Here is a 12,981-nt window from a genome sequence, read left to right as displayed (position 1 = left end):
TGGGGCTTTTCTGAGATATAGGCCAAAAACACCAAATTTGGCCTATAATGGGGTTTGACGATTCCATTTTTTTTTTACGGATAAGATTGGTCAAATCCAGCGTTCTATTACATCAATAGAAAGAAGAAACTTGGGGCTACACGAATATGATTTTTGTTTGTAAAAAAAATTATAAAAATAGTACACTTTTTACTGCAGTTTAAAAAAATCAGATTTTGTCAACAAATTTCTAACAGCAAAGCTAACAACTCGAAACTTTTTCAAGATAAAGTATTTTTTTTTATATTAGAAAAGAAAGCCCGTTCAGTTCCGAACACATTAAGCTAAGAAAAAAGTTTAAATTATTGTATCTGGGGGGTCTGCAACTTTTTTAGCGAGTGTACCCGATAATAGGAATTTTGTTTAGTAACTTACTACCTAGCTGGGAGTTGATTGATAAGCTAAGCATAAGAAATTGATAAGCAGAAGATGAAAAAGAAAAGTGAGTCAGGTAGGCCAAGATAAAAAAAAACAAAAAAACAGTTACTTCAGGTTGATCCAACATGTGATTCTGAGGCAAATACTGATTTGCTGATGGATTATAATGAAGAATAAGACACAAATTTGGAAGATAAAAAAAAAATAAAAAATTGAAAGAAATAGTAATCTTAAAAAGCAATTCTTAAAGACATACGAAGTTTACCACAAAGCTTTCCTGATGTACACAGGAAGTTCACGAAAGGATACTTCGCAGTGAAAAGAACGCACACCAGGTTCACGGCCACCTGGTCCCATCAGATACTGGAATGTACAGTGAACAAGGATGCAAAGACGACGGCCGGAATAATAGGAGAACAAATGGATGAGAGACAGACTGAAGCTTGGATTCTTACCTTACCGATTTCCGCTGCCGCCAGCAATGGTATCCTGCTAGTGGTCAACGTATCTACTGAGACATTGAAACATCACGAAGACAATCAGTCGACGACGATGCGATTACAACTTTCACGAGATAGAGTTCGAGACATTTTCACTACATGTGGCAATCCGTTCAGCAGAGTGGACTTCGACCTAGTGAATATTGTGACGTCAGAAGTTGTGGACGATGAGAAGATTGTTTCTAGCATTACTTGTGCAGCCACAAAAGGAAAAGAGGTGGTTGAGGACTTTCTGTGCAACAGGAAAGAAGATGTGAAAAAGGTTGCACTCCAAACTTTCCCTTCAGAGAGAAAAACTCAGAAAGTGAAGGGTGTCCCTAGAACCGATCTCCTAGAGGTCTGAAGTAACAGCCTTGAAGAGAATCATTACTGCTTAGTTGAGCTGCGACGAAGAAAAGGAGAAAGTAGTTGCAAAGATCTTCACAAAAGAGATTCTTCCTTTCCCTCCATCCATTTTTGAACATCTTCCGCAACAATCAACCAAGACATCCTCTGGCTGAAAAATGTTTACGGGGAACAAAGCTGTGCTGTTTAACTGGCTAAAAAAAGTGGACTTTCAGCTTGGCCGGTGACTTTGAAATCCAAAGAAACAACAGCAGCTACAGTACATGTCATTGACCTAATGTCTAAGATAAGGTCATATCGGCCTGCCAAATTTGAAACAGTCACATCCTTCGCGGAAAGATTGCTTCTATCGTTGCTGAATGATCTTCCAGTGGGTATTCCTGAAGTCCACATTGTCGCAGATCGGTACGACGGGCTGTTTAGGAAGCTCACAGACACCGGAGAGTCGATCCCCTTAAAATCAGCATGCAGACTCCAACGAGGGCAAGGGAAAAACCTCCAGATTTCCGCTCTTAGCACAGTTTTAGAATGGGATGCCGTACTTTTAAGCTCATTGTCTAAAAGCCGGCTCCTCGAAATTTTGTATGAAACCTGGGAGCAGATGGGTAATCAGCTTCCGAATGCACTCAACCTTTTTCTCTCAGGTGGGTTCAAAGAGAGATTCAAAGTGTCTCTGGTCAAGCGTGGCTGCAGTCCAACTTTACCAGAAAACTGTGACTACGAGGAATGCTTGTCCTCCAGCCACGAAGAGGCTGACCAACGCCTTATGACACATGCCAAGTACGCTAGCCGTCACGCTTGTAGCATCATTGTGCATGCCAACGATACAGACGTGGCAGTAGCCTGTGTTCATTTTTTTTAAGAGCTTCAAGCTGAAGGACTGAGAGAACTTTTTTTGAAGTTCCCGACTTACATTATCCCAGTACATGAGTGGGCGGATGGAGTCCACTTGTCCAAAGAAGAGCAGATTATATTACCGTTCGTGCACTGTCTGTCAGGATGTGCCACAACGAAATTTTTCTTCGGCATCGGGAAAGCTTCTTTCTTAAACACCGCGGTGTCTCCACCTTTTGCCTCAAAAATAGTGTCTGTGACTGAGCGGATCAAGATAGCGGAAGGGAAGCTTTCAATCGAAGCGTTTAGAGATGTTTACGACCCTTCAAAATCCCTGATCATTGAAATGTACGATAAATAGGCCGGATTCATTTCACTGGCCAGTGTAAGGGCAAACAAGATGTGAGAAGACTGCCACCTTCGAGCCATGCATACGAAGAGCCATATTCGGAATATTGGAAGCCTACTGCAGATGCATAAGTGGAACATGCAGGAAAGACTGTAGCTGCTCAAAAATAAAAGGATGCTGCAGCTTATGCTCCTGCCACAGAACGAGGAGGGCATGTAAGGAGTCTGACCTTGCCCCATCTGAATTCTCCGAAGCAGAAAATGAGGAATATTTTTGAAAGTTTTATTTGTTACCTTTTATTTTTAATTACAACAGGTCCCTAATCAGTTACTATTACCCAGTTTTACGGGCAGGCCGAGTAAGACAACTCCAGTGCGCTGACTGAATCCATCTGTGGAGCAGAATTCTTTCATGAAGTAAATAGTTCAGTCGTATCAGTGGCAAATCAGGTCCCAAAAATGTAATTGCAGACGCCTTAGTACACCAGAAAACATATTCGTCCATTCTAAAAAAACTCTAGTCTACATTCTATAACTCTAGTCAACATAATAACTTTTTTAGTCAACATTTTTTTTAAAACCTGTTTTTATTTTTAAGTAAAAGTTAAAATTTTAAACAGTTAGGAAGTTTGAAGTATTCCTACCCTTTGAAGAAAAAAAAAATTATGTCCCTTTTTACGATACGGCTAGTGATCATTTCAGTGACACTACAAAAAATTGCAGACCTTTTAAAAATAAAAATAGTTTATATTTTTTTAGCTCAAATTGTACGGAATTGAATGAACTTTCTTTTCAAATATAAAAAAAAATTGTTACCTTGAAGAAATTTCGAGTTTTTAGCCTTTCTTTGAGATATTTGTCGAATTTTACAGCACTTATTTTGAAACTGCAGTAAATAGAGAAAAAAATAGTATTTTTTTTTCAATTTAAAAATCATATTCTTGTAAATCTAGATCTCTTCTTTCGATTGACATAACATTACGCCGGATTCCTCAACCCAATAACTCGCAAAAAAATCCTGAATCGTCACACTTAGTTATATGCTAAATTTGGTGTTTTTGGCCTATATCTCAGAAACGCCCCAACGGCAAACATGTGCCCTAGGATATTCGTTTTCAGCATGGTCGACTACCCTAGGATCCGTCCTCAGCATTTTTGTACCTTCCGGCATGGGTGGGTGCGCGATACAGAATCTGGCGCCCTGACAATATATTAGCCAGGATGTATTTGTTATAAACCGAAATTTACAACTGTCATGCTGAACACCTTCGTAAAAGAAGTAGAATTTAGCGACGTGCTTGGTTTAAAACTTGTATCCTGAAGTACTGAATATCCTTAAGTTCTTGGACGATGGGGACCCTATTGTACAAATTTTGGACGAGAAATTAGGTTGTATTGATTCTTGGCGTAACTTTTGGGCTAAATTTTGAATTTTAGCGTATGTTGACAGAGCCAAAGGTATAAAAGTAACTGTAATGAAATATACATTTATCAAATTATGAACATATATAAATTACGTATTAAAAAATAGATATTGAAATTTTTTGACATGATATTATGGAAAAAGTAATGAAGTTCTGAGATCCCTGGATGATCCATGTCATAAATTGTCCCAGGTGATTCCGAAAGAATTATAACAAGTAGCGCAAAGTTTTTACCATATGATTGGTAAGTTTTATAGTTTTCATTACAGTTTCCACATTGATCAATGTTTCCTAGGTGATTTGACAATTTAAACTTGTTTGGCATCTTCTTTTCCGCTGAAGCTCTGTATTTTCGTAATTTCTATGCTATATCATTTAAATTATATACAGGTATTAAATTTTAGAAAGATTTGTTCAGCAACGTTTATATCAAATTTTGTCTATAAATAAAATTAACTCCGTTTTTTAAGCAGTAATATCCGACATTGACTGCCATTAAAAGGACATATCCTAGTTCACAAAATTGATATTATTTCAAACCCCTCAGTACAATGAATGGTAAGCAAAGGGTTATCTTTGTCATAGTAAAAAAAAAAAAAAAAAAAAAAAAAAAAAAAAAAAAAAAAAAAAAAAAAAAAAAAAAAAAAAATGAATGTTCAAACACAGTAGCTTGACTAGAGCCGTATCTTAACAGGATGGCTAGTTTACCCCCAAACTCACTTTCTTGTTAGTAGTAGTGGCACAATAATATATGATAAATAAAAATAAAACTAAATAGTAAGTAGCACAGCTTGGAAGGGAAAGCCGCAAAAAACAGTGAAAAATAAAGAGAATTTATTAAATAAATAAATAACATTTTGAATTATCTTAGGGATTCTGAATCAAGGGGTGAAACTGTGTGTAAAAAAAAAAAAAAAAAAAAAAAAAAAAAAAAAAAAAAAAAAAAAAAAAAAAAAAAAAAAAAAAATTATGCAGGACATTGCATTCCATCGCAAATGCAAAACATTAAAAATAATTTTTTCTCATTTACTAATTATTTTATTTGCTGTTTTTAATAACAAGCAAATCGAATCAATCGAACAAAATGTGAAAAAAAACTAAATTGTGTTTTGATAAATGTTTTCATTATGCTATTTCTTCAGTTTTCAGGTTTTAATATTTCAACATAAAAAAAAATTTTTGCTATCGTTTGTTTGGTTAGATTAAGTTTTCTCTGTTTACCAAATTAAATTTTGAATTTAATTTGGATTATTTTTAGATTGTAAAAGATGCGAAAAACCAGTTATAATTAAAAATTTTCTTTTTTAAGAAAATTTAGATCTATTAGAGCATATTTAGATCTTTCTCTTAGAAATAGTATGAGCGATATCATAATTCTGGCTTGATGAGGGGTCTGCAACTAACGAATTTAATGGTACAAGTTTCTTGGCATTTTGTTGCAAGTTCAAGCTGTAGACTTGTCGTAAAATCGTATGTTTCAGAATAAACATAAATCTTAGACTAATCCCTTTCAATCTATTCTGAGTTGTGAAGCAGCCGAGACGCAGCTCAGATTTTTATGTTTGGATTTTTGGATTTTATTATGTTTGGATTTTTCCATGCAGGGACAATTGAAAAAGATCACAAAAACAAAAGAATTATATTATATAAAGGAGTTTCCTTATCTTCTGAAAATATGTCTTTTATCTTGGATTTTTTTATATATTACAGAGAAGTGTCCCCACCATAACATACCCATGCCTGAAGGCTGGATTACTGTAACCCACTTGTGTGGTATTAAAGTTTATCTGCACAGAGAATCGAGAGTGTGTACCGTTTCTCGGCCATATTTCCTTGGGCCTTCCAGTGTTAGGGTGAGTTTTTCTTTTTCACTAGTTTTTTACTATTTTTTTGTTTTGGTACCCAGAAATTGATTGAGATGGAAAAATATTAAATTCAAAAATAAAAATTGCTGTAAGTAGCACAGAAACCGTTGCAAAAACAGGATATCAAAAAGAAAATCTACTGGTGACAATTGTCTTGTTCTTACTATTAAATAAAAAAAAGAAGTTTATTTTAGCTGGAAGTAAGGCGCAACTTTAAAACTTGAAACTAACAGAAATTATTACATTTATGAGAGGGTTTCCCTCTCCTCAATACCTCTCTCTTTATGCTAAAATTTGATTTTACGAATGACTCCTGAATCACAAAGGCAGTTTAATTAGAATAATAAGCTCTTCAGAAGTTCTAAGAAAAACTTTAACGTAAAGAACAAGGTATTGAGGAGGGGGCGAGCCTCTCATATATATATATATATATATATATATATATATATATATATATATATATATATATATATATATATATATATATATATATAATTTCTGTTTGTTTTAAATTTTAATGTTGCTTCTTAATTTCAGTTGAAAAAACCTGTTTTTTTTTCTAAATTTAGTTTCTGATCGATTTTTTAATTGTGCTGAAAATCTGGCTTTCCCTCCTTAGAAAATTCCTCCCCACCGAAAAATTCCTCCATGAAAGATCCCCCTCCACTAGAAAAATTCCCCCTTAAAACGCCTGTATACTTTCGAATAACCATAACTAGGCCTATATGTAAACAATGAGCAAAGTCCATAGCTTGGAGCCCTTCCCGGTGATCATGGGGAGTTAAGTCATTCTCAAAGTCATGGTTGTTACATTTTTCGACTATGCTGAAAAAATAGCCATCTCAAAATTTTGATCGGGTGACTTTGGGGAAAAAAAGCGTGGGAGGGGGCTAGCTGTCCTCTGATACTTGGTCACTTAAAAATTGCACTAGTACTTTTGATTTCCGATCGAATTAGCCCTCTCACGATCTTCAACGATCACTAGTTCGATACGATCACCCCTGAAAAAACCCCAAAAAACAATAAAACACTCATCTGTGATCTTCCTTCTGGCAAAAATCCAAAATTCCACATTTTTGTACATAGATGCTTGAAACCTCTACAATAGGGTTCTCTGGTATGCTGAATCTGACGGTGTCAATAAGATCAGTTGATGTTTTGGGGGTTTTTCTTTCATTTTTCAAAAAATTGCACGAATTTTCTCGGGCTCGAAACTTTTGATGAATAACATTAAATTTGATGAGTTTTACATATTTTGAATAAGCATCAAAATTCTGCTGTCTTGATGTATCTATTGTTATGACCCTGTTTCTTAGAGTTACGATTACTATTTAGCCGCATCGCTTTACTTACAGTTCGTTACCACGAACTGTTTGATTAGTAATGAAAGACAGGTAATTAGAAATTTTATATCCACTCGGGGATTTTTATTATATTTTTCACCATGCCAAAACATTTATATCCTCTTTTACTAGATGAGTTTCAAACCCAGTTTTGTGGAAAAGATAAATGTCTAGGTTCTATTTTGCCTTTTACTAGGAGACCCCTTCTAGCATGTTTCATATTCTCAATTTGAAGTTCGTTGTTCTGAATTTGAAGTTAGCATGTAGCACTTTAACCAAAATAAACATTTAATGATTGTAGCAACAAAAGCTTATAGGTTTGTTTTTCTTGTGCAGTATCCTTTATCTTGGCATTGATCGTGTGGTTTATTGCTTAAGATTGCCGATTATTTGTAGTAAAGTATGAAGACACTAGACGCATTAGAGCCAAACCAGTGGTGCTGATCTCCGTTTGGTGGTCCTTCAGCCAGGAAGTGCAATGGGGGGTTGAAGCCATTCGTCCTGTGCTTTTGCACACCTTTTCTGCTTGACTTCCCCAGATTTCCCATTTTTACCCACTTTTAGAGCTTGGTCAACTCTGGCTGAGCTTACAGACTCACACCACTGACCCCCGTCCCAAACCAAATAACGGGCAAGGCCAGTTATTAATTTAAGTTATAAGGTGTCAAATCAGCATTTCAGTTGAATACTATGGCGTGAATTTTATTTCTCCGCCGTGTTAATGCATCAAAGAATCATCCATTTTATAGAATTTGTTTTCTCCTGGGACTCCTTGGGATTCACACTGATGCTTCTCTTCTAACCGAGGGTTTGGTTTATGATTTGATGCGATCATCCATGTCGCTTATCTCCAAACCGCATGTTTCTATATCCATTATTTTCGTTAGGGATTCGTTGCGATATTTGTTGTCACATGTCTTCCAATCGCAGATATCGTTTTACTTCACTTTTTTGCATCATTTACCTCATACATTTTCCCACGTTTTTTAATTTAGCTGTTTGGATTCATTCAGAATCATGTGGTATTTCATATGACGTCATAGATACCAAAGAAATTCTTTCCCGGCTTTTCCCGGTCATAATATTTCTGCTTTAATTGTGTTGTTGCATATTTCAGTAACAATCGGGAATTTCTAAATTACGAATTGGTATAATTATCGTTTTATTCTTTAGTTTCAAGTCTCAGGGTTCTAAATCAGCAATTCCCGTTGAATTAAGAAATTCTGGGCGTGAATTGAATTCCTTCTTCCTTTTTATCCCTTAAAGATGCTAAAATAATATGTTCCTTATTCCATTGTAATTTCTGAAATATCTAAATTACGTAACAGTGTGATTATGTTATTATTCATTTTTAAGTCCCATTTCCGTATGCCTTTTTATGGCACTTGGTATTAACCAAAACCAAGTGACATGTAGCGATCGCAAATTCTGTCGGTCTGTCGGTCTGTCAGTGCCGGTTTTGCTACTTTAGACACTTCCAGGAAAGCTAGGACGATGAAATTTGGCAGGTGTATCAGGGACTGGACCAGATTAAATTAGAAATAGTCATTTTCCCGATTTAACCATCTTGGGGGGGGGGGGGGTTAATTCGGAAAAAATAGAAAAAACGAAGTATTTTCTACTTACGAGCAGGTGATGAAATCTTAATGAAATTTGATGTTTTGAAGGATATCGTGATTCTAAGCTCTTATTTCAATCTCGACCAGATCCAGTGACATTGTTGGGAGTTGGAGGGAGGAACCTAAAATCTTGGAAAATGCTTAGAGTGGAGGGATCGGGATGAAACTTGGTGGTAAAAATAAGCAGAAATCCTAGGTGTGTGACTGAAATAAGCAGAAGGGATTTGCTCTGTTTAGTGGAGTTGGGGGGGGGGGGGTATTCTTAAAAATTAGAAAAAATGAGGTATATTTACCTTACGAAGGAGTGACCGGATCTTAATGAAATTTCATATTTAGAAGGGCCCCGTAACTCAGACCTCTTACTTTAAATCCCGACCGAATTCAGAGTCATCAGGGGTGGTTGGGATGGGGGGGGGGACCAGAAATCTTGGAAAATGCTTAAAGCAGAGAGATCAGGACGAAACTCGGTAGGAGGAATAAAAACAAGTCCAAGATACGTGACTGACATAACTAAAACGGATACGATCTGGATCCGGTGACATATGGGGGAGTTGAGGGGGGGGGGGGAAATCTTGGAAAATGCTTAGAGTGGAGGGATCGGGATGAAACTTGTTGGGAAAAATAAGCAGAAGTCCTAGATACATGATTGACATAACCGGAACGGGTCCGCTCTATTTTGGGGAGTTGGGGGGAGGGTAAAATGTGAAAAATTGAAAAAATGAGGTATTTTTAACTTTCGAAAGAGTGATCGTATCTTAATGAAATTTAACATTTACAAGGACCTTGTAACTCAGACCTCTCATTTTAAATCCCTACCGAATCCAGCGTCATTGAGGGGGGGGGGGGGGCAGAAATCTTGGAAATCACTTAAAGCGGAGAGATTAGGATGAAACTTGGTAGAAGGAATAAAAACATGTCCAAGATACGTGACCGACATAACCGGACTGGATCCGCCCTCTTTGGTGAAGTTGGGGGGGGGGGAGTAATTCGAAAAAATTGAAAAAAATGAGGTATTTGTAACTTACGAACGGATGATCAGATCTTAATGAAATTTGATATTTAGAAGGATCTTGTGCTTTAGAGCTCTTATTTTCAATCCCGACCAGATCTTTGACATTGGGGGGAGTTGCAAGGGGAAACCTGAATTCTTGGAAAATGTGAAAATTTAGGTATCTTTATCTTACGAAAGTGTAATCGGATCTTAATGAAACTTGATATATATATAAGGATCTTATGTCTCAGATACTCCATTTTTATTCGAATCGGATCTGGGGACATAAGGAGTTGGAGGGGGGGGGGCATAAATCTCGGAAAACGCTTAGAGTGGAGAGATCGGGATGAAACTTGATGAAACTGATGATTGAATAAGCACAAGTTATAAATACGTAATTGTTGTAATTGGAACGGATCTGTTCACTTTGGAGCAGCTGGGGGGGAGAGGGTGTTGATTTGGAAAAATTAAAAAGTTGAAGAATTTTTAACTTAAGAACGGGTGATTGGATATTAATGAAATTTGATATTTAGGCGGATCTCATGTCTTAAAATTCTTATTACGATTCCCGACCAGATATGTTGACATTGGGGGAGTTGGAGGGGAAAACTGAAAATCTTAGAAAACGAAATTGGGTGGGTAGGCGTGTCCGGGAGCTGCACAAATTGACTTGATAAAGTCTTATTTCTCGATTAAACACTCTGGCGGGCTGAAGGGAGAGGAAAAAGTAGAAAAATTAGGTATTTATAAATTACGAGTGGGTGATCGGATATTAATGAATTTTGATATTTAGAAGGAACTCGTGACTCAGAGCTCTTATTTCAAATCCCGACCGGCATTAAGATTTGGATTTTCCTTTTACATCAATCTATTGATTTTTAGAATTTTGCTACAGCTTGTACCATATTAGCTCTTGGCTCGTCCGGCCTCGTCACAAGTGCCATAGAAGCTCTTGTTCTTTCGCTGTTCCGAATCATTTGTCATTTTTTTCTAATTTTACATGCATCATAGATAATAAAAACGGTACTATCCGTCCTGGAGAGACAATGATATAATTTTGCTCCCTGAATGTATATAAATGTGACGAAACTCGTATAATCATATTTTTATGGGATGGATTTTATTCTTAATTCGTGCTGACTCTTCACAGACACCAAAATAATTTCATTCCAAGTTTATTAAGAAATTCGTCTTACATTCATATTCATTTTAATTCGTATCTTTGCGACGCTAAAATAACACGTTTCTTTGATTTAGGCTGAAAAACAAGCGATTTCAATTGAATCAAGTCATTTTGGCGTAATTTGAATTTTTCATTTCTGTTATCAAACAGTTCGTGGTAACGAACTGTAGTAAGGAGCGATCCGGCTCAATAGGAACCAAAACTCTAAAAAATTGAATTTTGATATCAATAGCTACATCGAAAGAATCGCATTTTAATGCTGATTTTAAATATATAAGTTTCATCAAGTTTAGTCTTAGCCATCAAAAGTTACGAGCCTGAGAAAATTTGCCTTATTTAGGAAAATAGGGGGAAACACCCCCTAAAAGTCGTAGGATCTTAACGAAAATGACACCATCAGATTCAGCGTATCAGAGAACCCTACTGTAGAAGTTTCAAGCTCCTATCTACAAAAATGTGGAATTTTGCATTTTTTGCCAGAAGACAAATCACGGGTGCGTGTTTATTTGTTTGTTTTTTTTTTGTTTTTTTTTTCCCCAGGGGTCATCGTATCGACCAAGTGGTCCTAGAATGTCGCAAGAGGGCTCATTCTAACGGAAATGAAAAGTTCTAGTGCCCTTTTTAAGTGACCAAAAAAATTGGAGGGCATCTAGGCCCCCTCCCACGCTAATTTTTTTCCCAAAGTCAACGGATCAAAATTTTGAGATAGCCATTTTGTTTAGCATAGTCGAAAATCATAATAACTATGTTTTTGGGGATGACTTACTCCCCCACAGTCCCTGGGGGAGGGGTTGCAAGTTACAAACTTCAACCAGTGTTTACATATAATAATGGTTATTGGGAAGTGTACAGACGTTTTCAGGTTTTTTTTTGGGTTTTGGGGGTAGGGTTGAGGGAGGGGGCTATGTGAGAGGATCTTTCCTTGGAGAAATATGCCATGGGGGAAAAAACTCAATGAAAAGGGTGCAGGACGAATGTGGTCACGTTAGAAAAAAACGTCAAATTAAGAGCTTAACATACAATGCTGGGTGTTCGGAGCCTCTCTATTATGGAGTATAATTTGAAAATAACACAACTATACGAGCGATAAAACATATATACCACAACCATAACTCAACTAACGAAAGAACTGCTAAGAGATAACACAACTATAAAGCGAAAACGGGTGAAAACTAACGGGAAAATAAACGAACTAAGAGGTGGAAGGGGCCCAGAGAAAAAATATAATCCTTTTTCAATTTTGAGCCTAACTTCCGCAAAGGAGTAATAATGTCAGAAGCCCCGAAATACCGAATTATTTTCTTTTCAAACAGTTCGTGGTAAGGAACTGTAGTAAGGGGCGACCCGGCTCAATAGTAAACAAAATTCTAAAAAACTGAATTTTGATGCTAAAAGATACATCAAAAGAATCGAATTTTTACGCTGATTCTAAATATATAAGTTTCAATTAATTTAGTCTTTTTCATCAAAAGTTACGAGCCTGAGAAAATTTGTCCTATTTTGGAAAAAAGGGGGAAACATCCCCTAAAAGTCATAGAATCTTAACGAAAATCACACTATCGCATTCGGTATATCAGAGAACTCTATAGCAAAAATTTCAAGCTCCTATCTAAAAAAAGTGGAATTTTGTATTTCTTGCCAGAAGACAAATCACGGGTGCGTGTTTATTTGTTTTTGTTTTTTTTTCCCAGGGGTCATCTTATCGACCAAGTGGTCCTAGAATGTCGCGAGAGGGCTTATTCTAACGGAAATGAAAAGTTCTAGTGTCCTTTTTAAGTGACCAAAAAAATTGGAGGGCAAATAGGCCCCCTCCCATGCTCATTTTTTTCCAAAAGTCAACAGATTAAAATTTTAAGATAGCCATTTTGTTCAGCATAGTCGAAAACCATAATAACTATGTCTTTGGGAATGACTTACTCCCCCACAATCCCTGAGGGAGGGGCTGCAAGTTACAAACTTTGACCAATGTTTACATATAGTAATGGTTATTGGGAAGTGTACAGACGTTTTCATGGGGATTTTTTGGTTTGGGGGGTGGGGTTGATGGGAGAGGGCTTTGTGGGAGGATCTTTCCTTTGAGGAATATGTCATGGGGGAAGAAAAATTCAATGA

The 12,981-nt window shown here is 36.5% G+C and overlaps 1 protein-coding gene across 2 annotated transcripts in view; it reads left to right on the top strand.

The window, feature by feature from the left end:
- The window catches only part of LOC136026156 (microprocessor complex subunit DGCR8-like), a 73,955-nt gene that overhangs the window by 16,812 nt on the left and 44,162 nt on the right, over positions 1 to 12,981 (top strand). For both annotated transcript variants that reach the window (XM_065702461.1, XM_065702470.1), the window contains exon 4: positions 5,579 to 5,721. In XM_065702461.1, the coding sequence (XP_065558533.1) occupies positions 5,579 to 5,721 (143 nt within the window). The remainder of the gene's footprint in view (positions 1 to 5,578; positions 5,722 to 12,981) is intronic.

The sequence above is a fragment of the Artemia franciscana genome, chromosome 1 (genome assembly GCF_032884065.1).
Source record: "Artemia franciscana chromosome 1, ASM3288406v1, whole genome shotgun sequence".
Taxonomy (NCBI): Eukaryota; Metazoa; Arthropoda; class Branchiopoda; order Anostraca; family Artemiidae; genus Artemia; species Artemia franciscana.
Note: the sequence above shows the minus strand (reverse complement) of the source record. Positions and strands in the feature narration are given on the sequence as shown.